The 24,115-nt window shown below is 50.7% G+C and overlaps 1 protein-coding gene across 4 annotated transcripts in view; it reads left to right on the top strand.

The window, feature by feature from the left end:
- The window catches only part of Kazn (kazrin, periplakin interacting protein), a 372,587-nt gene that overhangs the window by 249,984 nt on the left and 98,488 nt on the right, over nt 1-24,115 (top strand). For all 4 annotated transcript variants that reach the window (XM_021199874.2, XM_029540482.1, XM_029540483.1 and 1 more), the window contains one exon: nt 17,239-17,430. In XM_021199874.2, the coding sequence (XP_021055533.1) occupies nt 17,239-17,430 (192 nt within the window). The remainder of the gene's footprint in view (nt 1-17,238; nt 17,431-24,115) is intronic.

Genomic DNA, 24,115 nt, shown 5'->3' with positions numbered 1-24,115 from the left:
TTTTGTTTTGTTTTGTTTTGTTTTTTAGATTTATTTATTTATTATATGTAAGTACACTGTAGCTGTCTTCAGACACTCCAGAAGAGGGCGTCATATCTTGTTACGGATGGTTGTGAGCCACCATGTAGTTGCTGGGATTTGAACTCCGGACCTTCGGAAGAGCAGTCAGGTGCTCTTACCTACTGAGCCATCTCACCAGCCCCCTCTAGTCAGTTTTAACCAGCCCTTCAGAGAAGGAACTTAAGTGCATAGTAGAGGAAACTGAGGCAGACACCATGGGACAGATGTCTGACAGAACTTTCTAACGCCTCTTGGGGATTGGAGAACTAAGCTGAGGTGCATTTGACTAATTTGTAATCAGCCACTTGTGACTGGTGGTCACTACTTCAGATGCAGTCGGAGCTCCCAAAATGTTTCTATGGCCTGTTCCAGATAGCTTATAAAAGCGTAAGATGTGTGTTTTGCTGGGGCCGTCCCCTAAGGCATGACTACCGGACCGTGTGTCTGACTCACCTGGGAACATGTTATCTTTAAATGTAATTTTCTAGACCCTGTACCTGACCCAGATAGGGAAAAAACAAAAACAAAAAAAATCTGAAAATAGACCTTTGAGTAGGGCATTTTAAAGATTAAATTTTATTACATTTTAGTGTGTGTGTGTGTGTGTGTGTGTGTGTGTGTATATACACCTGTCGGGGTATACACAGTAGAGATAGCACATCCCCTGGAGTTATAGGCTATTAAATCTTGACTAAATATAATACTATGGGGAGCAGAGGGTCCTCAGGGTTTTTTCAGAGTTAATATTTTTATTTCATAATTTAACCATTGTACTAAGAATGTTCCTTCCCATAACCACATAGTACAAATTGGCAAAAATATGTGTCGAACCATCTCAGTGATTGTTGGGATTTCTGTCCTAACCCCAAACCAAGATTTATTGAGCGAGTTTTACAGAGCTGGAGTCAGCATCTCAAATAGCAGTTTTTTGGAGCAGTCTCACAACACAATCCAAAAATATGCTAATTTTATGTACACCGAGGCATGCAGGGAAGAAAATACCAAGAGACTCTGTTTTCCATAATTAAACTGTTCATGCTTCTGTAAGAGCAGAAAGTTCTGTATAGCCACGAAAAACACACAAGTGCTGGATCCGAGCCGAGGTGTTTCAGACATTTCCCATTGGCAGTGCATGGCGTGAGGGCATGCGGGCATACGCGGGGCAGTGTGCATGTTGTGTGATCACAACCAAGGCCACAGAGGAGTCGCAGGACACAGCACAGGTGGGCGTTGCCGGAAGCACCCTGGGCTCGTCAAACTCTTGTGTGCTCAGAAACCTTTTACTGTTGACAACTTATTCACGATGCCCACGTTCAGGACCCGCAGGTTAGGAAGCTGTGGTGCTATGGAGAGCCATGTGTGGATAAGGAGTGGCCTGTGCCATCTGCTCCTTGCTGTGGAAGTGTGGACCTTACTGGTCTTTGGTTTGCAGATTTCGTTTAGTTTTGCGGAGTCAGGGTCTCTTTTGTAGCTCTGCCTGGCCTGGTGCTGTCTAGACCTGGCTGACCTGGAACTCACCCGGAGTCTCTCTGACTCTGCCTTCCTTCCTTCCAAGTGCAGGCAATAAATGCTATCACACCCAGCCTTGAAGTTTTATTTGTTTTTGTTTGTTCCTTTGTTTGTTTGACTTCAAGATAAGGCAGTTCCTCTGGGGCTGAGGAGGCCTCCTCCTCAGGGTCCCCTTTGCCTTCTATGAATCACTCTCTACTCTCCGCCCTGTCTTCAGTGAGCCATTCAACTGTTGACACCTCTCAGGTTCCCTGAAACATTGTCTGCTTTTCTCCTTCTTCTCTTTCTTTGGTCACTTCGGTCTCAGGTGGGTTTACACTAGACCCCTCGATCTGGTCACTGCTGTCTCGAGTGGGCTTACACTAGACCCCTCGATCTCTTGTTGGCTCTATCTATGCCTGTGGGTTTGGTCCCGTTGACTTGATATGCCACCCAGTCCAGAGTGCCTATCAATCCAGTGGAGTCCCAGGTGAATCCTTTCTATGATGTCCCTGTTGCCACCCTCCTGGTACTTCCTGGGACAGCTGGACACACTGCTTTGGGCTGGGGGTGGGGTGGGGTGACTCCCTCTTCATCCCTGCATCATATATGCAGGGGAAATGCTAGATAGGAAAATACATAACTCTCTTCAGAGTCTGAGGACCGCCTGGGCTCTGGGGTGTCACATAGCTAGGCCCGTCTTTCCTGAAAACTGGGTCTTTGCTGCCATTGAGTTACCTGCTTGTCCCTTGGCTTCTTGAATGCGTCAAGCCTTGCTCCAGGTCAGGCACAGAGACAGACCAAAGTTGGCACTGCGTTTCTCGGTCACAACTGATTTGGTAGGTGGCAGTTCTCACCAGCCAGGTTGATCACTCGGCTTGCAATGCCAGGAGGGACTGGCTGGACCAGTGACTGTGGGGTTGCGCTCTCTCTCTCTCTCTCTCTCTCTCTCTCTCTCTCTCTCTCTCCCCCATCCTTAGTTACTGATAGTGTAAACATCTCTCGTCTAGGCCACTTGAAAGCCCCAGCCAGCTGTGCTATATTGTGTGCAGGAATGTACGTGTGTATGTGTGTGTGTGTGTGTGTGTGTGTGTGTGTGTGTTTGTGTTGTTTTGTTATGACCTCCACCTCTGTCTTATGAGCCCAGGGAACATGCCTCCATCTTCTTCCACTCAGGCAGCCACCAGGAATGTGCAGTATTTTGCAGGCATCAGGAGGGAGGTCACCAGCCAAGGCCTGGACAGCCCGTGGTATATGTATATGGTTTGAAGCTGACAAAATGAGACGCGCAAGAGCCTTCGGTTCAGCTGAGAGAGCGGGGCTGCGGAAGGCTGATACACAGGCGTGTAGCATGCGGGGCCTGCTCGAGGCTTTGCCTCCAGACCTCTGCTTTCTGAGTCTGACTTTTCAGTGCCCAAGCTCTCAGGCACGGAGCCCCGGCCCTACCCCCACCCAGCCACATCCAGTGCTGGTCCCCTTCACTTCCAGCTTTCCTTTCTTGAGGCCAGACACTTCTCCATGATCATCCAGTGACCAAGCTGAAGCGTTGGCAACTTCATTTTCCCATGGGAGACATTCAGTAGGCTTGCAAGGAACACCCAGGGAAGCCCCGTCTTGACCCCTCTGTGCCGGCAGCCTGTGCCAGGGTGACTGTCACTGCGTGTGCATTTTTTGGGCTTCTAGAATGAGTTGAAGCTGCCCTAGCTGCTGGAGCCTGCAGTCTCTGGCTTCCACCAGCAGCACTCCAGAAGGCCCTGGCATAAAGATGTTCAGCATCAAGAGCTCCTGGTCTGGGGTGGCCAGCAGGATCACACTGGGTAAATCATACACAGCCCTTGCCTTGCTAGTTCAGGTACACGGTACCAACCCTTGTGCTCTGCATTCTGTTGAGCTGGCTGTGAGCTGGATGGGAGTGGGGGTGGAAAGCCACCCGGTGCTTCCGACCACATTTTTCAAATACTTTCCCCCTCTGCTCTCCCAAGAAGGCAGCTTTCAGCTTAGAAGAAGCCTGACCTTTGAACTGTTGGAGGAGCCAGGCAGCCAAGGTCTGGGGTGGGGAGGATGGGACATATTATTGGGATGTCAGTAGCCGCTCCAGGCAGGAGTGAGACACATCCCTGGTGATAAATTGGAGAATGCCAGGAGAAGATTCCTGTGTGGAACCCTATATTACTGCCAGGCGCAGCCAGGCCCTGGCTACTAGGAGCCCTACTCTGAAAGATTTGTCAGCAAAGAATGTCCTACCTGAAGGCTTGGGATGGAAGGTCCCAGAAGCTCTGAGGAACGGTGCTGCCAGGCAAGAGGAGAACCAGAAGATGATATAGCTCTCAAGGAAGGAGAAGGGTGGATATCTCAGCTATGTGTAGTAGTCTCACACAGTAGGCCATGATGTAGAGACAGACTAATTCAATCTCTTATCAACCTTGTAAGGCAGATGGGGGCACAGAGCCTGAGAGAGGCAGGGTGACTTTCTGGGACACCCCCCCTTTTTAAAAAGATTTATTTGTATATTTATTTTATGTATGTGAGTACACTTTCATTGTCTTCAGATACCCAGAAGACCTTAATACATGAATTTGAGTATAGGGGGACATAATTTGGTCCATATCATTTTTCTTGGTGTATATAACTCCATTATAGATGGTTGTGAGCCACCATGTGCTTGCTGAGACTTGACCTCAGGACCTCTGGAAGAGCAGTCAGGGCTCTTACCCGCTGAGCCATCCCTCCAGCCCTTTCTGGAACTCTTGATGGGTAGAAGAGACTCAACCCAAACCCCATCTTTAGAGTTGGAGCCTGCTTCTCACCACTGAGCCACACTCCCTCTACAGGGGCGCTCAAAGCTAGAAGTCACACAGGAAGCTCCGTGGTGGGGTCAGGTTCCTGGAGACTGCCCCTCACCCCGTTGTTCTTCCCTCTTTCCCAAGAACCCCACATTCCTCTGGACCCTGACTATATGGTGGAACATCATGCAGCCCTAGCTGGCTTTGAATTCTCTATATAGCTCAGGATGACTGTGAACTCCTGACCCCCTGGCCTCCGCCTCCTCGGTGCTGGGAATGATAGGCACACTTCACCATGCTGGAGATCGAAATGGGGCCCTCGTGCCTCTAAACAAGCGCTCACTCTATCAAGCGAGCGATGCCTCCAGCCCAGCTGAATAAAGCATCTGAAACATTAGCTTCCTTTATGTCACATCTAAGGACATGACTTCCAGGAAGGAGGGGCAGTGATAGTGTCTCCATTGGTTCCCCCATTTTGGAGTTCCCACAAGTTGATAGCAGAGGTCTCTAAGAGATGGGTCAGGCCACTTTGGAATTGATGTTCACAGTCACAACAGGGGGCCTAGGAAGATAAGGATGGATAGTGTAGCCTGGAGAGAGAGAGAGAGAGAGAGAGAGAGAGAGAGAGAGAGAGAGAGAGAGAGAGAAGCTTGGGTGTGCCCTGGAGGCTGCATGCTGGAATGGACAGGAGGGCATGGAGGACCAGCTTCAGGCAAGGCTGCAACACCCACCCTGTATGACTAGGCTGAGTCACCATTTCTCCTTCTAATGAGAACAATAAAACACACCACTAGGTTGAGATAATAAACATAATAGATGTGAGGGCGCTTTGAAGACCAGGTTGAAGGCCGCCGTATATTGGGACCGAGTTGTGTAGTCTGGGTCCTTGGCAGAGCCTCCTGGGCGTAAGGACAGCATCTTGTCCTGTGCCGTGCAGGCAGCCTTTCCCTCGTCTTGAGGCTGGTCTACATCTCAGGCTTCGTTTGCAGTACGATTTACTAGGACTGGGTGTTGGGGTGGCCCATCGCAGAACCAGAATAGCACCCCAAGATGTGATGTGTGGGAGTCAGGGGGTGGGGAATAATCTGGCAGCCAGGTGAACAAGACCAAAGACCCACGCTAACTGGCCTGCACTCTTGGGCTAGGTTTTTATTCTTCGTGCCAAAATTTCTTCACTGGAGTCTTGACCCTATAATTCTCTAGCCTCCACCTCTCCTGCTGGAGTTGTAGTTACACTTTTCTGTACCCAGTTTATGCAGTGTGCAGAAGACTGAACCCAAGCAGGTTCTCTGCTCAGCTTAGTGACAGCTCCAGTCTGAGACTGGAAGTTTCCCTGGCCGTCCGTCCGCCTAGCAGAGAGCCCTGGAGCCCCAAAACTCCTAGGAGGCCCAGAGCTTCCCAGGTCTTCTACCCTTCCTGGGCTGTAGACTGTTAAAATCCAGACCTGCTGGGTACCAATAGGAATCCCGAGAGCCTGTCCGCCTCAGCGGGGCCTGCTTCTTCTCATCCCAAAGTAATTTTTCAATTAACTTGATTGGCTAGAGACCCAGGCACCCTGGAGTGTGGGAAACAGACCCCGGGCCGGAAGTGCCCCCTCTCCTCTGGCTGGACTGGAATTCCAGAGGGAAGATCTTATTTCATGCGGGGGACACCAGGATGTGATCTGGTGCCCTCCCTGAGATATCCCAGATGGCGCCTTCTGGGAATCCCAGCCACTTGACTCTGGGGGAGGCTGCACTCCTTCGCCATCCCAGTCCTCGATGGGACCAGTTTCTCATAAGTGACTTTACTGTTGCACAGTTTGTAAAGCTAGTCCTGCCGGTTTTCATAAGCGAACTATTTAAAATATGCAGAGCGTATTTTATTCCCCCCCCCCCCGAAGCAGCTGTTCAGTCGGGCAGGAGGATAATGATGAGGGAGTTACATGGGTTTGAGGGTGCCTGCCAGAGCTTTTGAGCCCTGTATTCGTCCTTCGGGATTGGGGACGAGTGTCTGCTGTGGTCACACTAACCTGAGGCAACCTCGCTGTCTTTCGCACTCTGCCTACAGGTTCTGAAGACCCTAGTTGGTCCAGACATCTGGCTGGCTACCTGTGTTCCCTGAGGGCTGATACTGTACTAGACTGTTTGGAGAGAGCATTATCACGTCAGCCCCCCGGAGGCCCACTGTGACACCTATTCTCCATACCAGGGGGCAAAGGTGACTCTCCAGGGTCAAAGAACTAAGATTAGTGTGTCTGTGCGCTGACGCAGTCCCCGAAGAGGCCAGAATAGGGCATCAGATCAGAATGGAGCTGGAGTTGCGGGTGGCTTGGAGCCGCCTGGGGTCATCCAGAAGAGAAGCACATATTCTTAACCCCTGAGCCATCTATCTCTCCTGGAAGGGTCAAGATTTGAACCAGGAAGCTGACTTCAGAATCGGGACTTATCCTGGCCACTATGGTCAGGGGACCTAGGGGAGAGGGTCACATGTCATAGGGCACCAGGAATCACCCAGCATTTGTCTCTGTGGTCCCTCTGATTCTGTTGACTTGTTCAGACCAGTCTGGACTTGATTTTAGTGTTTGCCTTAGGTGGGGTCTACCGAAACAGCAGGCATTTCAACTCTGCCATCCCAGTGTGATGGCAGTCCCTGGGGAGCCCACCCACAGCCTGGTGCCCACTTCCCTATGTGTGATGACTACGTCCCCCTGTATGGTCATTCACGTCTATTGCCTGGGCAGGCTTGACATACGCTGATGTATTTGACCTTGAGTTGACAGTTGAGATTGGCATAGACTCCACAACGCCAAGCTCATTTTCTAGCCTGACTTCCAGTTTGATCCATTCCAGTCAAGGTAATGAATGGATCCATTGAAACCCTTCCTCCGGGTCTCAGTTTATCTGTCTGTACAATAGGAATGGAAGCCTGGCTTTGGCACTCAGAGCTCCTCAAAGCTAGTCAGAACCCACTTTGACAGTGGCAGGGGTTTGCATCAGCTTCGTGGATGCCAGAGGCAGCTGGAGAGGAAACTGAGGCTCGGGGTGCCGGCTCCATCTCTGCAGCAGCAGCAAGCCAGGGCAGGCTGACCTGGCTCCGGTGGAGGGTCCAGTTTGCCATGAACTGTGTGTGTTGAAGGCCTGAACCACTGCATGGTGGGGTGACGAGTGCCTCCTCTGCTGTATCCTTCCCCTAATTCCATTGGGTTTTCTTTGGTGAGAAGTGGACAGAGGAAAGAAAGGCATGGGGAAGGCTATGTAAAGCAAGGAAGTGCTGGCTGGTGTCCATCTCTCCCTCAGGGTAGTCGGCCTGCTGGAAGCTTAGCTAGGCCAGATAGGTGAGTGGGTAGTAAAGAACACACACCTGGGAACAGCTTCAGAGAACTGGCTCTATTTATTGAGGGAAACAAAAACTATTTAAACCTTTGAGGGGAGGTCAGTATGGGCTACCGGGGTGAGTGTACACCATTGGCTGGGGGGCTGGGGATGCCTCATTTGCATGAGGAGGAATCTCGGGTGCTCCTGAAATGACCTTATAATGGAAAAAGATGTTTAACCTTGTTACCGGCTACACGACCTTCTCTGGTAAGGCAAAGGTGGGGGGCACAGAGCTCAGTATACGGGGATATGGAGATAGGCAGGCTCACTCTTGGCAGGGGGACAGCGACCTCACTCTCTTTTATCTCAGGAGAAAATATCCAGGGTTTGGACACGCCTCCACCCCCTCTTGCCCCAGGCCCGCTCCTCCTGGTCCCATAGCTCTCTGGGGCCACAAGAAAGGGGAACAGACAGGGCCACCTGGTGACTTCTGTGCCACTACTCCAACCCCATGGGCACCTCCTTTCTAGAAACTGACTTTGGGAGGGAAGAAGGTCACTCAAAGAGAAGCCCACTTTGAGGTCTGTCCCCTCTGGTCAGCCTCTTTACTTGGTATTTCACAGGGTGCCATTTAGGGAAGGGGGTTGGCTTTGAGCTTTGGAATCTGACGAAGTTTTGAACTGGGGTGCGCCTGAGCCATCAGAACCGGCTGTCTGACCTTGAACCAGCCAGCTGACCTGCCCAAGCTCTGCACCTGCAAATTGGGGCTAGCTTGTTTTTGCAGCGCTGGGGATGGAACACGGGACCTCTCACACAGGCTAGACAGGCTTTGCCACGCCCTCAAGAGTTTGCTTGCGCTGATTGGTCCAAGCTCTGCCACTGAGTCACGCCCTCAGCCTTTGCGCGCGCGCACGTGTGTGTGTGTGTGTGTGTGTGTGTGTGTGTGTGTGTGTGTGTGTGTTGGAACAAATGCTGCTTGCTGCTCAACTCTGCATGCGGTTGAGGGTGGTACTCTTGATCCAAGCTTAGTGTCTCTGGGTGAATACCCAACCCAGGCTGTGAACTCAAGAGTTGCGCGGTTGGTGCTCCAAGATAACCTGCAGGTAGCAGAAGAGGAGCAAGGCCCATGGGGGCAGCAGGAGGCTGGTCCCCAAGGATAAAGAGCAGTGGGAACAGAAGTAGTTGCGGAGGGAAGCTCATAGCTCTTAAGCAAGTAAAATTGATATCACTTGTGTCTGGAGGACTATCTTAGCTTGGAGGACTTGGCACGCAGCAGGTAGCCTTCATGTTTGCAGGGGGTGAGGGCTCCTCCAAAACTGGCAGAATCAGTTTGCTAGGATTCTCTTCCTTTTGCAAGCAGTAGAACACTTGTCTCAGGCTGAGTGTTCACACCTTGGGTGAGAATTTAGGTGCAGTGCAAGTTACCTTGGTGTACTGGCTAGCTTTGTCAACTTGACACAGCTGGAGTTATCACAGAGAAAGGAGCTTTAGTTGGGGAAGTGCCTCCATGAGATCCAGCTGTGGGGCATTTCCTCAATTAGTGATCAAGGGGGAGAGGCCCCTTGTGGGTGGGACCATCTCTGGGCTGGTAGTCTTGGATTCTATAAGAGAGCAGGCTGAGCAAGCCAGGGGAAGCACGCTAGTAAAGAACATCCCTCCATGGCTTCTGCATCAGCTCCTGCTTTCTGACCTGCTTGAGTTCCAGTCCTGCATCCTTTGGTGATCAAAAGCAGTATGGAAATGTAAGCCAAATAAACCCTTTCCTCCCCAACTTGCTTCTTGGTCATGATGTTTGTGCAGGAATACAAACCCTGACTAAGACACTTGGGTACATGTTGTTGGCTGTTGTTCATTGGTGGTAAGGAGGGCTGCCAGCAGCCCCAGAGCACCATCTGAGGATGAACTCTGAGTGGGTGAGTCAGCATTGGTGGTCAAGGCCCTGTTTGCATTTGTGAAGGACAGGGATGGGGGAGGAGAGGAGGGGGAACAGGGGAGGATCCCAAGAGGTGTTTCAAAGCCCTGTGGGGATGCTGTGTCAAAAATGAAAAGGGGATCTGGAAACATGGCTGTGAAGGTGTATATGCTTGCCACATTTGCATGAGAACCCGAGTTCAGATCCCCAGAACCCAAGCAATGACGTGTGTCTTTAATCCCAATGGCGCCTAAGAAAGATGGGAGGTAGAAACAAACAGGAAAGTTCCGGAAGCTCACAGACCAGCAAGCCCGGCACATGCTATGTTGAACACAAAGAGATCCCATCTTACAAAAAGGCAAAAATCAAGGACTGGCACCTAAGGTTGTCCTCTGACTGTGCTGTAAGTAGGCCATATAAGTATATATGTATGCCGTAAGTAGCTCATACATGTACACATTCATACATGAACACACACAAAACAATCAAATGTGAAGGGAGCCCCTATCCAGAGATGCCCAGGTTTAGCTCTCAGCAGAGCCGAATCCAGAAATGCAAAGAACCTGGGGAGGAATGGTGGGGGTAAGGGTGGGGACAGCAAGATGGCAGGCCATTAGCCCAGGGTCCTCACAGGAGCAGTTTAATATGCAGGGCAGGCCAGTTAAACACACCCCAAGGAAATAAGTGATTGCATGAAGTTCCAGAAAAAGAGGTAGGCCTCACCTGGTCCCCTACCGTGCCCAGCCGCACCTGCACTGGGGTAAAAATGACCTTATCCAGGGGCTCTGAAGGCCTGGGGGGAGGTGCGGGGTGGGGGGAGAGCATGAGTGACATCAATTAAAGGTGGTAGTCCTTCCTGTTTGGGAGTGGCGCTTCAGAGTGGCAAGATCACATGACGTGGGAGTCCTTGAATGCTCCAGCCCCTTTTCTGCCAGCTTTGAGGGACAGTGGCCACGGGGTAGGGGTGGGGGAGGCTGTTGAGACAGGCAGAGAACCTGACTAGTGGGGGACAGTGGTGGTCTGAGAAGAGGGGGTTGTTTCCAGTCCCCCCTCCCTGCCCCAAGCAAGACCAAGACAGGAGCGGGACAAACCTAGCCGGAGAAGAAAGGTCCAGGCCCAGGGAGGTTTGCATTAGTCAGCCCTGGGGCTACCTTGGTCTGTCTGCAGCCCTACTGGCTGGCTGCACACACCAGGATTGAGTATAAGAGGCTATGCCTGCGGGGCAGTGGTGGCTGGCGCACGTCTTTAACCCCAGCACTCGGGAGGCAGAGGCAGGCAGACTTCTGAGTTCGAGGCCAGCCTGGTCTAGAGAGCGAGTTCCAGGACAGCCAGGGCTACACGTAGAAACCCTGTCTCGAGTCTATGCCTATAGTCTGACACCCTTAGGAGAGAGCAACCTGGTTTACCCGACCCCCCGACCCCCACTGTGTCCCTCGGCTTCAGTGTCCCTTGAGATGCTTTGATGGCTTATCTCATGGGGTTCATGTGAAGATGGGACACCAGTGCCACAAGGGGCACTCTGGAGGGCCAGGGTGGTTTTGCTGGTACCACCCAAGCAGAAGTGATCAATAGCCTTAAATGTGCCTGTCAGCCAAGACACTTCTCTTCACCTCTGTACAGTGTAGCACAGGACCTGGACCACTAGGAAGACCTCGCTCTCTGCCCTGGGCTGCCAGCATCCCTCTTCCCACTCTGCTCTCGGGCTCCCCTCCTCCACTATCTCAATCCACCTTGCTTCAAATATCTATCGAGCATCAACCATGCCATCCAGCAGCATAGGGCTTATCCCAGACCCTGTCAGGCTCGGGCCAGCCCACAGAGAGGCAATGTACCTTGCCAGAGTCTCTGAGTCTCCGCCCAGGGTTGCCTTGTGGCCTTAGGGAAGGGTCCTGTCACCTATCAGGGGCCACCAAGAGAGCAGAAAGGGTGGCAGCTGTTGTCTCTGCAAGGCTAGACGGGACAGTGGTGATGGTTCTTCTGTAAGTCCTCTCTTTGTCTTGGGCCTCTCTTATGTCTTCGTGTATATATGCCTCTAGTGACCCTCCTAGGAATATAGGTCCTCTTTTGTCCACAGTCCAAAACCAGAAGCCAGTTTACAGAGGCACCAAGGTATCCTTATGAAGAAGCCAGCTAGACAGCTCAGGTTACCTCCAGCTGAATGGCTCTCTCCCTAAATTTACTTTGCTGGAGAAGGGCAGAATCCGAGCTCAGGAGTAGGTATATGCCTGGCTGGTGACCCAGGTGTCCTTCCATGGTAGGTAGCTGGCACCAGTCCCTGGGCCCAACTTCCTCACACAGATCTCTCCACTCCGTTCTTCTCTCTCCCTTGACAGAGTCTTTTTACAAGGGCCTTGACTGCTCTCTTAGCTGGCCCTGTAGGTCAAGGAGGCTATGGCTCAGGGTTCCTTAGGCGTTGAGACCAGAGCTTTCTCCTCTAAGACGGAGAACACATTCTCTATCATGATCCTGTGCTAGGCGTGGCGGCAAACTTTTAATTCCACCACCGCTAGAGTCTGGTGGATCTCTGTGAGTTCAAGGCCAGTCTAGTCCCAGAATAACCAGAGCTATGTAAAAGGAAAAAAAAAAAAACAAAAAAAAACCCTATCTCAAAACAAAACAAACTGTTGGTGATAAACTGCCCTTGATCCTATTTAGAACTTTCTAGAATAATTCTCTTTAGTCTGTGGCAGCATGTGTCTCATGATCACTATGAATTGCAGCCCTACATGAGGTGAACTTAATTAAAACCATGAAATTTGGATCACATATAAATATATAAGTTACTATTGTTGTTATTATTGTTATCATTACTTTTACTATTGCTATTGGCACCATTGTAGTTCCAAGGGCCTGGACTTTGTAGGTAGCAACATTGTGTCACAGTGTCAAAAGGCAGGGCAGAGCCTGAGAGACAGTTGCTTTGTTTAATGTTTGCTGATGGCCGGGAAACCAGTCTTGACTCCATTTTCTCCATTCAGATCAGACGCCAGGGGTCAACATCAGGAAGTAGAGGTGCCGAGACTGAGCTCCACTAACTGCCTTGAGCCGCCTGGTCTGCCTCTGTCTGAAATATCCAGCACTGTGGACACACGCCTGCCAGGGCCCTGCCTGGAGCTGGCACCATGGCGCATGTGACAAGATCCTATCTCTGTTCTTGAGGAACCCCATATTCTTCTCAGGAGCTGCAGGGACCGTGGACTTGGGGCAAGGGCTGGGACCCACCAGGGGGAACAAGAACAAGCAAACTCCTGAAGGAGTTGGGGGGTTATGAGGATGAAGAGGGCACACGGCTCCATTGTCACACCAGCCCAGGACTGATACTGACCTGGGCTCTGCTGCTAAAGTCACCCACAGGCTGTGTTCCTCCCCAGAGAGCCTTCTATTTTGGTTAGCAATGGACAGTAGGTGGTCTGACCACTGTGGAGGTCCCCAGAGTTACTGCCCAGGACCCTGTAGCTCTCTTAGCATGCCTGAGATGTTTATATGAGGAAATCAGCAACCGTTACTGTTGCCAGAGTATGTCGCAGAACTCGGAACTAGACTGCATGCTAGAAGCTGGAACAGGGTGCTGACATCGTACCACGCAGGCCCAAAGCCTGGCCCTGCTCTTGACTCTCTGTGAGCTTGGCCCTGTCATTTAACTCCCCATCTACCTCCAACCCCCAATCTATGAAGCTGGCGTGATGGTGAGAGTTGCTATTTCATGGCTAATTGTGAGGACTGATCTAGTGGAGACATTGATTGCCTCTTTATTACTAGGTGACTGTTGCAGCTCCTGCCATTAAATCTACTCTCTGAAGATAAAATATGGAGAAAAGATTCAGTCTCCCCCCCCTTTTGTCTTTAAGTGGCATTCCTTCTTAAAAACATTTTTTTTCCTATACTCTAACAAGAACTGGTCACAGAAGCAACCTTAGTTGCATCAGGATCTGGGAGATAATATTTTCTGAAAAATCAGAATTCTTGCCAACTAAAGGGGGCGGGCTATGGAGTGGCAGGTCTCAGCTCCCGTGGTCACCACTTGTGGACCTGCCCTTTGGAGAGAGTTCACTACACCCCCTCTTCCTCAGGGAAGAGGCACCAGGGACCTCTTGGGTTGGCACGTTAGCTCCATGGGTAGCGATCAGCTCCCGGAGGCAAGAGTCTCCCGGCAACAGTTGCCTGAGCGTGGCTTTTGTTGGTCTCTCTGCACTCCCGACTGACCGAGCGCTCCCTGCCCAGCGGTCTGAGGGTTATGGTTTCCCGGTGCAGAGGGGTACGGATCATGGCTTTGTTGCTTTTCTGTGCTTGGACGAGGACAGAGCAGTCCTGGAAGATTCCTTTGAGCAGGGCACGAGCGTTTGGCTCAGCAGCTGCACCTTCCTCCGGTGTCCCCCAGTGCCTGTCTACGCTGGCTGGAACGCAGCGTCCATACTCTGTACTGAGCACTGTCCTGTGCCTTAGTTTCCTGCACCTGAGAACAAGTGTGGCCTGCACAGCTGAGAAACTTGGCTCACTTCTTAATTAATTTGAACCCAGTAAGCTGCCTGTTGTGGCTGGCAACCGTTGAGCTGTGCAGCTACACACCGGCATCCAGAGTCACTGTTCCCATATACTAGCAGTTACGTTCGCCTAGATTTACAAGGAGCACTACTCCCCTCTAAGCACCCCTAAAAAGGCCCAGAGATGAATAGCGTCTTGTCCAAAGACACACCGCCAGGTACCAAACCCTCTCAGGCAGAAAGCCAAGCACACCCTCCAGGTCCTTTGTTGCCCATGGTTTCTGATCCGAGTGTTCAGTCCCCTCTGTGCAGAAGGCAAGGTGAACTGTGCGTATTGGTGGCGCTCTGTGAGCAGGGTACCAGGCACATTTAAGTGACTTGGAGTAGAGCTGGGATCGGAACTCAGGGCCCTGAGCATGCTGGGCAGTTTCTATCCCTGAGCCACACCCCAGCCTCCATTTAAATGTCCTTCACCCCATTTCACAGATAAGACCACTGAGGCCTGTAGACACAGTCCCTTCCCTGTGCAGTGATCCCAGAACCGCCACGTGACTGACAGGTTGGCTCTGATCACGGAAGGTGCGGGGCAGAGTCTGCAAGTTGTACAGCCTGCCCAGCCAGTGTGGGTGCTTAGTAAGCTCGAGGGAGCCTCTCATTTTCCCTCGGTTGTTTTTCCAGCCCGGTTTTCTGAGACTGGGCCCTTGTTAGGTGTGCCAGGTTCTCATTGGCTGCTTGAGAGCTGGGGCTGCTGGGCTGGAGGGTGGGGCCCCTGTGCCGACTACACCTGGTCTGATGCGTGTGCTGCCAAGGCCACCCCCATCTCTGCACTTGGCTGAGCTCAAGTTTAGCCACTGCTGTTCGTTCTCCATCTTCACCCAGTCCCTCGGGGTGTTCTAGCCGTGTCAGCCCCCGGGTCACTCTGCTTCCTGCGCCTGTGGCCTTGGGAGGGAAGAGCCCCACAGGGAAGAAACAGACAGCCTAGTCAAATTAGAACATAGGACAGTACAAATGAACGCCAAGCTCAAGCGTGTTCTACATGCTACGTGGCATATACTTACCCTAGGCGTGACCCACGCGTCCCTGAGGTCTGGGCCCCGTGCGTCTGGGGTGTCAGCTCCTGATTTACTTTGCTGTTGGTTTTGGTTTGGGTTTTGGTTTCGTTTTTTCAAGACAGGGTTTCTCTGTATAGCCCTGGCTGTCCTAGAACTTGCTCTGTAGGCTGGCCTCAAACTCACTGAGATATCTATCTGCCAGTCTTTGCCTCCTGATTGCTGGGATTAAAGGTGTGAGCCACCACTGCCTTAAAGTGTACTTTCTTAATCTGGCAGCTCTGACTGGTTGGGAAATCCCTGTGGTTTGTAGTAAACAAGATCTCAAGAAAGAACTTAAGATTTATAGAAGAAGCCGGGTGTGGTGGCGCACGCCTTTAATCCCAGCACTCGGGAGGCAGAGGTAGGCGGATTTCTGAGTTCGAGGCCAGCCTGGTCTACAAAGTGAGTTCCAGGACAGCCAGGGCTACACAGAGAAACCCTGTCTCGAAAAACCAAAAAAAAAAAAAAAGATTTATAGAAGAATTGACCAGGGACTGACAGGGTCTCTTGAGACCATGCTGCCTGCATGGACAGACAATAAGGGACTTTAATGGCTTCCTCGAGTGGCTTGAAGACACATAGAAGCCATTCATACACACACACACACACACACACACACACACGTCAATGACTTTGTGCTAGCAGTCACTCACACTTGATTCTGACATAAGTCTTGAGTGTCATTAAAGATGGTGAGCCAGTGCAAGGGACGCAGGGTGGCTGTGGTTAAGGCCTTGTGGGATCTGACCTCCTGCCTGGAGATGTGTGCCTGGAATGAGGTCTGGGTCAGAACCCAGCAAACTTACTCTGCAGCTTTTCAGAGAGACCTGGACAGTCAGCAGCCTGCCCTAGAATCCAGCAGTGTGAGAAAGGACAGGCATACACACGCGTACACACCCGACACACACACACACCTGACACACACACACGCACACGCACACACACACACACACACACACACACGCACACACCCAGCACTGAGATCTCTGGGGGAAGATGCATCTGAGGAGGTGAGGTGGAGCATAGACGTGCTCCATGCGTCACATGAAGGAGGTGGGAAGTCAGAAAGGACCTGGTGACTGCAGTGGAGGGTGGCTGGGACAGGAGGGGACAGTGCTGGAGCTGCCTTCAGCAGAGGCTCTGCGGCTACCTCCGGAGCTGTCACTGTGTCCTTTTACTTGGTTCTTTTCCAGCCTTCAGATGAGGACTCAGGAGAGTAGGAAAGGATAAGAGAGTCTTACTCTGTAGCCCAGGCTGGCCTAGAACTCATTATTAGCCCAGGCTAGTTGAACCTGCAGCAGTCCTCTTGTCTTAGCTTCTTAGGCTGGTGTTATAAACAGATGTGCCGCCATACCTGGTTACATCACTCTTGTACGAGTGGTCATCAGGAAGGTCCATAGAACCTGCCACCTGTATGCACCCCCTCCTGTGCCACCTGTGGCAGTTTGGGGTTTATTGGTTCTTAACGGGATACACAGGGTCCACAGGCCTACAGTAGCAAATGCTACTATGCCCATGAGCTCTCATCTTTAAAGGCTTATTATTACCCAGGTACCTTCTCAAGACACAGACATCTCTCGAGAGGCACACACAAGATTGGATGTAGTTGCCTTCATATCCTGCACCCATTCTTGAGGCTATACCTGTCAATGCTGTGTTCTCTGTGGGGTGCAGAACCCCCAGGAGGCATGCGCTCTGCAGGATGTAACTGTACCTTTCCGCACCAATTCCACAGTGTGACACTGTGCTCAAATTATGACTAACAGCCAGGGTCAGCGTGGTATAGCATAGCCTGGCTTTTCCGCGTTCTTTGACCTCTTTGAGCCTCAGTGGCCTGGTAGAGGATTCTGTAGATACCAGGCTCAGGTCTGGCTGGGACAGTCTATGAGAGATCACACACAAAGCTTCCCTGGGCATGGGTTAAGTCGTGATCAGAATGAGTCTGTGGCTACCAGGAGGACACTGAGTGACCATAGAAGCATCGGATGTTTGGGAATATGGGTTGTATGTGTGTGGACTGGGTGGAACCTGGGTCCAGGTAGGAAAAGGTCCTGTGTGCTCGGCTTATAGGAGAAGCTTGAGTTCTCCCAGGCCCCCCACCTCTGACCGGCTGCTTTTGTTCCCTAGTGCTCCTGCGGGAGGAAGTGGTCCAGCTTCAGGAGGAAGTACACCTTCTCAGGCAGATGAAGGAAATGCTGGCGAAGGACCTGGAGGAGTCACAGGGCGGCAAGTGCTCCGAGGTCCTCTCAGCCACTGAGCTCCGGGTGCAGCTGGTACAGAAGGAGCAGGAACTGGCCAGAGCCAAAGAAGCCTTGCAAGGTGAGTGACGGGCGACAGCACAGACTTGGCTGGCCTGCCCGGGCCCTCCCAGCCATTCTGAGCTTCCTTGGCTCCTACAGCATCCTGTCCCAGGGTGTCAGTCGTACTTGCAGAGTTTCATTAGTATATATTTTACATAATAATGGTTTTGTTATGACGTTTTCATACGTGTATTTTAATCGTATTCATCCCTAACTCCCTCTCTTGTCCCTCCCACTCCTGCAGAGCCCTTTCTTTTCCCAGTTAAGTCTCCCTTCCTCGTCCCGCCGCCCCCCCCCCCACGTCCACCCCGGAGTCTCATTAGGGTTGCTTATAGGAGTTTCCATGAGGGGTTTTTTGGGCATCTTGCCAGCAGCTTCACCACTAAAGCAAATCTCCTCAGCCATTAGCAACTATTACCTGTCCATGGAGTCTCAGAGAGGGGTGCGTGGGTGGGGCCTTGGGAGCCACCTTTGATAGACCAGGACACTGATTGACTACTGAGGCTTTCCTACGTTCCTGGGAGCCTTCAGGACTTCCCTGCTCGGGACTGAGTGTGTGTTAGGCTCTACTGGAGAAATACAACCCCTTCCCCCCGTTCCCCATACATCACCCATCACAGAGATATCAACTATCCCCATATATCACAACATACCTAACTCCTGTTTCCCCCAAAATGGGCTCTGAGAAGGGTCTGGGTTTATTCCCAGCTCTCAGACAAGTGCAGCTTCCCTGTAAGGTGCAGCCCTGGCCCTGGGGAGACATTGGACCTGTGCTAGTTTGCAGGAAGTTTCCGTAATTCCTTGGTCGCCAGCTGCCTAAACATCACAGGCCAATGGGTCTCCAGTGCAGCCCGGCTTCCCTGAAAGAGCCCTCAGCCCCCTTTCTCCTGCAAGGCTTCTTGCCCGCGCTCTGGGCTTCAGGGAAGCTTCTAGGAGGTTCTCTGAGAAAGGTAGGAAGCCATCTATGATGCAGCCGCCGTGGCACTTTGAGAAGTTGGCCCCACGGTGTCTCCAGAGAACAGCTTTGGTGGGGGCGCACACGCTGCCTGCTCTTTCAAAGTGACATTGTGATAGACACCATATGCAGAGTTCACACTTGAGAACTGGGCAGTCCAGTTACAAAACGTAAAGAATTGCAAACAACAACAACAACAACAAAAATCCCATGTTTTAAGTCAGTTTAATGGTTTGTGTGCTGTACCTGAGGGCTGGAGGTTGAACGGACCTGCTAGACAGGTAGAAAAGCTTTGTCCCTGAAGCCAGAGCTGGCCTGATACTTAGACCACCACGACACATAGAACATGAAAGGTTTCCCTTTGACAGGTCCTGGGCAAGCATCTCAGGTGTGGGAGGGGGGAGTGTTTGAGCCTCCTGGTCCACAAGACATGGAGGATGGAAGGTTGTCCTTGCCAGGAGCCTGGCCACACATCGCTATAGGGTGAGGCGCCTGGAAGATGAAATTCCCTGTCTCCCAGGCACAGCTTTCACAGCGTGAGGGGAGCGGGATTTTGCAGACTGTTGAGCTGTTGAGCCGCCTGGGTCACAGCAGCGGTCCCTGACCCTAGCTTTGGTATGCGTGGCTCACTCAGCAGGTGACCACGCTATGATACTTCATTGACATCCCCAGGATGCGCAAGGAGGATGGCGTGTATGGCTCTGAAGGCCACTCCATTGGCAGGAATCTTATTTCATCAGTGTCTTAGGATTTCTACGACTGTGAGAAGATACCATGACCATGGCAACTCTTATAAAGAAAGAAAAAATGGGTCTGGCTGGCTCTTCAGAGGTTTCAGTCCATCATCATCAGGGTAGGAAGTGTGGTTGGCTGCAGGCACACGTGCTGTTGGGGAATTAGCTGAGAGTTTTACATCCCGATCAGCAGGCAGCAGGAAGAGAGAGGGACCATTGAGCCTGGCTTGGGCTTCTGAAACTCCAGTGTGACACTTCCTACTCCAACAAGGCCACGCCTCCTAATAGTGTCGCGCCCCCCCCCCATGAGCCTCTGGGGGCCATTTTCATTCCAATCACTGCACTCGGGTTATTGTGACCCTGAGTACTGATGGTGGTGGATATTGTGGCCCAGCTGGTACAAGGTAGTTGGATGCTTGGGAAGTCATTTCCCATCCAGAGGTCCATTCGGACCTAGGTCACCTCCTTTTACTCGACTCAAGGACCTCGTGATATCCCTCCTGTCTTCACTGTGGCGTGCAGACAGAGATGGCTTAGACGTTTGAAACCTCCAAGCCCACCTCCAGCGACACAGCTCCTAATCCTTCCTAAACAGTTCCACCAACGTGACCAAGGTCCCAGAGCCCAGCAAGGCAGAGGCCTTTTCTGTGCCACTAACACACCTTGTTCTCCCCTCTGCCAGTATCCACTGTGGAGTCAACCTGGGATAAAAAAATGGAGGGTCCTTTAGCTCAGTCGTGGAATGGTCAGCTCTGGAGTCAGATTTAAACTCGACTTGTACCCCAGCTATATCTACTCCGTATTGTTTGAATACCACATTTCCCTTTATTGCCCAGGCTAACCACACTCATTGTGTAGCCCAGACTGACCTTGAAGTCACTGTGATCCATTTGCCTCAGCCTCCCAAGGACTAGGATTGCAGCTGTGGGCCACCACACCTGGCTCTGACTCTTACTAACATTGACCTTGTCTAAAATTCTCTTCCTGCCTGACCCTGTACTCCTTTGAGTTAAGGGCAGTACCCATGTTCCTTGCCTTTAGGACCAGACCAATAGGCTGCCTCACACAGGCTGAAAGGGTTTGAGTAACATAAAAGATGAATGGGCCATTGCTTATTGTGATTTATACAGAAACCCAGTGATTGACAGATGGCAGGGGCAGGGTCCGACTTTTCAGATCTTCTAAGAGCTACCCCCCTGTATGACCTCTAGGTCAGAGGGACCCCAGAGCCTATGCACTCAAAGACAACAGTGTCCCTGAAAGGCTAGTGGCTGGATACCTCCAACCATCCAGAGCAGTCCACCCAGGATCCTGCAGCATCATAAAGAACTCAACTTCCTCACCAGCCACTGCGCAGAGCACACAAATTACAGACAGACAGATGTGGCAGGTGGCATTTGGGCATGCAGAGGGACTTATGCACCAAAATGAGGAGAAGGAGCAGACATGTGCCTGCAAAGCAGGCAGCAGATGGCAGGGACATGTGTTAACAGCCAGTGGGCCTGGGGGAAAAGCAGCGCCCCAAAGACTCCCTCCCTGGCAGGGTCCCTGCTCCACCATCTTGCAGGTTAGGTGAGACCTGAAGTTTTCAGTTTGGGTGAGGACTGGGAACCCAAGTAGACACTGGCCCAAGCAGTCATTGGAATAGTGGTCCCCAGTGCTGATGTCAGATTGGGAAGAGAATCGAGTGTGGGAAGCCGGGGGTGGGGATGGGGGGCTTGGAAGGCGCCTCTGCTGCTGCCATGGGATGAGTATGGAAAATGTTGACTTCAGATATTTGGTCTCCTTGTGAGTTTAAAAGTAGAAAGTGAATGATGAAGAAGCTTGTGGGCCTGGGTAGCCTGTTGCCTTACAAATCATAGTATGGCAAGGTGTCTAAACTCACCCCTAGACACCCCCATGACTCCCGCTGGGCTCTGTGGAAACTTGCAGGAGCATCTGGTATCTGTCAATTTCCCAGGATTCCATTTTCCGACTTCCCTGTAAATTGCGGCATCAACCGTAGTGGCAGTCGTGAAAATTGCTTTCTTTCATTTTTTTTTCTTTAAAAATCTCTTAACAGTGTGTTAAACATGCCGAGCAATTTCCAACAACAATAAATACGACCCAAGGACATAATTTTTAATGACTGCATAATGTTCCACCAAATGGAGGCTCTGTTATTTATTCGGCCATTTTCCTGTCATTGAACATCTGAGGCGTTTCTACCTTCTCTCCTTTCTCCCTCTTTTGCCCACTAGAACATGACAAAGATCTGGCTTGAAGAAGCTGTTTGTTTCCTACTCTTGTCATTTTCTCTGTTGCATTTATGATTTGGGGAGTGTGTGTGTGTGTGTGTGTGTGTGTGTTGGTTGTTTATGTCCATACACCAGAGCATTTGTGTGGAAGTCAGAGGACAGCTTGTAAGAATCATTTCTTCCCTTCTACTGTGAGGATTGTCAGAATTAGCAGCAGGTGATTTTACCCTCTGAACCATCTCATTGTTTGTAGAGAAAAGGTCTCATGTATTTCCCGGCAGGCCTCAGAATTGCTATGTTCTAGGGGCTGGTCTTGAACTCCTGACCCTCCTGCCCCTGCTTCCCGAGTGCTGGGATTCTAGGCTGCTCCACCTTGCTTGCATGATTGATGCTGGAGATCAAACCCAGGGCTTGGTGCACACTAGACAAGCAGTCTATCACCCGAGCCACACTCCCAGCCCCGTATTTAAGTAATTTATTTATTTATTAAATTTATTCTGTGTGTATATGTGCATGTGCACATGAGTGAGATCACCTGTGGAGGCCCAGTGAGGGTGCTGGATACCAAGAGCTGGAGTTAGAAGGGGTTGTGAGCCGCCTGTTGTGGATGCTAGGAACTGAGCCTGGATTCCCTGCAAGAACAGTCTGAGCGCATAACCGCTGAGCCAGCTCTCCAACTCCTTCTTGTTTCTTACGATTCTGCTTCTCAAACTTTTCTCAAGCTCTTAGGGAACTGGAAAACCCACAAAAGCTGTTACTGTGGTTTGAAATGTTATTGTTTGTTGGCTGGTGAAATTCATTTGAAAACAACAGTGACCTGATACATGCTAACATCACCAGAGTTGATTTTTCTTTTTAAACCAGCAGTAACTATTCCCACCCCGAAGGGTTTAAGTGAGTACAACATTGTGTCTGATGGTTTGTGTTGTTTGTTTGAGACAAGGTCTCTCCTAGGCCCTTGAAACTTACAATGTAGATAGGGTGCAGAGACTCCCCTACCTCTGCATCTTCAGTGCTGGGATTAAAGGTGTGCACTACCATGTCCAGCTCTCTCTGAGTGTGTGTGTGTGTGTGTGTGTGTGTGTGTGTGTGTGTGTGTGTGTGTGTGTGTGTGTATACATGTACACACACTGTTTACTAAGATGCTGTGTGGCTCAAGCTGGCTTTCTCAAACTCACAGCAATCCACCTGCCTGTCTTTGCCTTCCTGGTGCTGGGCTTAGAGCTGGAAACTAGCACACTTAGCTTCATTGCTGATTCTCGGGGGGGGGGGGGATCCTCTCCCTGCCTCACAGCATAGTGCAAGGCCCTGGGCTCCTGCAGTGTTTTGGTGGAAAGTTGAAGTCAAGCATAAGGAGTGAGAAAGCAGAGGAACGTATTAATTACCTTAATTACATAACCATGGCTACTTCTTTTTCTCCAGAAAAGCTCCCTGGGTGGTAAATTGTTTCCTGAAGAGTTCATTGAAGTGTGGAGGCCCAAACCTCACCCACAGTTGTATCTGTCAGTTTGTATCTCAAATGGATATTTTATTACCTGTGACACTTTTCCACGGACACCTATCACTTGGAAGATAGCAAAGGTTCTGCTGATGTTTCTGAGACAGGGTTTCATGTAGTCCAGGCTGGCTTCCAACTCCCTATGTGACCAAGGCCAGCCTGGAGCTTCTGGCCCTCCTGTCTCTACCTCCCAAAAGTCAGGACTGTAGACACACACCAGCACATCAGGTGGATGGTCCAGATGTTGACTATTTCATTCTCCGTTATCCAAAGAGTTCCAAGTGTTAATGTCGCCAGCATTGTCTCTCAAAAAGTCAAAGAAGGGCAGGCCGATCAGCTTTGCCAGAATTCTGATTCTTATTGCTCCAAGAGGCAGGTGCATCTCTGTGAGTTCAAGGTCATCCTGGTCTACAATAGTGAGTTTCAGGACAGCCAGGAGTATGTAGAGAGACTCTGTCTCAAAAATTCTTAGTTATTACTTTTATTAATTATTATTAATTGTGTGTGTTTAATTATTATTGGTGTGTGTGTGTGTGTGTGTGTGTGTGTGTGTGTGTGTGCGCGCGCGCATGTGCCGTGGTGCATGTGTAGCATACACAGGACAGCTTTTGTGGAGTCTGTCTGTTCTCTTATTCCACCTTGACATGGGTTCTAGGGTTTGGGTCACCAGGATTGCACAACAAGCGTTCTAGCCACTGAACTGTCTTCAAGCCCGGATAGTTTGCTCCGAAGCCCAGGTACTGTCATGACAATACAAGCTGCCCCTGGTTTGCCTGGGGTATCAGGTATTCTTAGTTCATTTGCAAACTCTGTGAGGCCATTTGCTAGGTGCCATGGTTTGTCGATCTGTCCTTCCTTCAAGCACCAGTTCCTGCAAGTTGTCTGCAGACCTCCATAGGCACCTCCTCCCAACATACAAGTAAATAGATATAGATAGTAATTTTTAAGTGGATAGTTTAGCTGACAACTGAAAAACGTAAATATTTCCCCTCAACCTTTTCCCCTCAGTTTTCCCATCCCACCTCTATATGCAGCAAAGAACCATTTGATTATAAGACATATATGAAGGAATTCAAAGTTATTGATTGATTTTATTGCTTCGGTAAGCACACCCTTTATTTTATTTTATTTTATTTTATTTTATTTTATTTTAATGGTGAATTTATTGAACCAGGGCCTGGTGTATGCTGTGCCTACAGACCCTATAGCTGAGTTATGCTAACATTGTTATCAAAGGCACTCTTAAGTGTTCTCTCTCTTTCTCTCTCTCTCTCTCTCTC

This window comes from Mus pahari, chromosome 6, assembly GCF_900095145.1.
Source record: "Mus pahari chromosome 6, PAHARI_EIJ_v1.1, whole genome shotgun sequence".
NCBI classification, from domain to species: Eukaryota; Metazoa; Chordata; class Mammalia; order Rodentia; family Muridae; genus Mus; species Mus pahari.
Note: the sequence above shows the minus strand (reverse complement) of the source record. Positions and strands in the feature narration are given on the sequence as shown.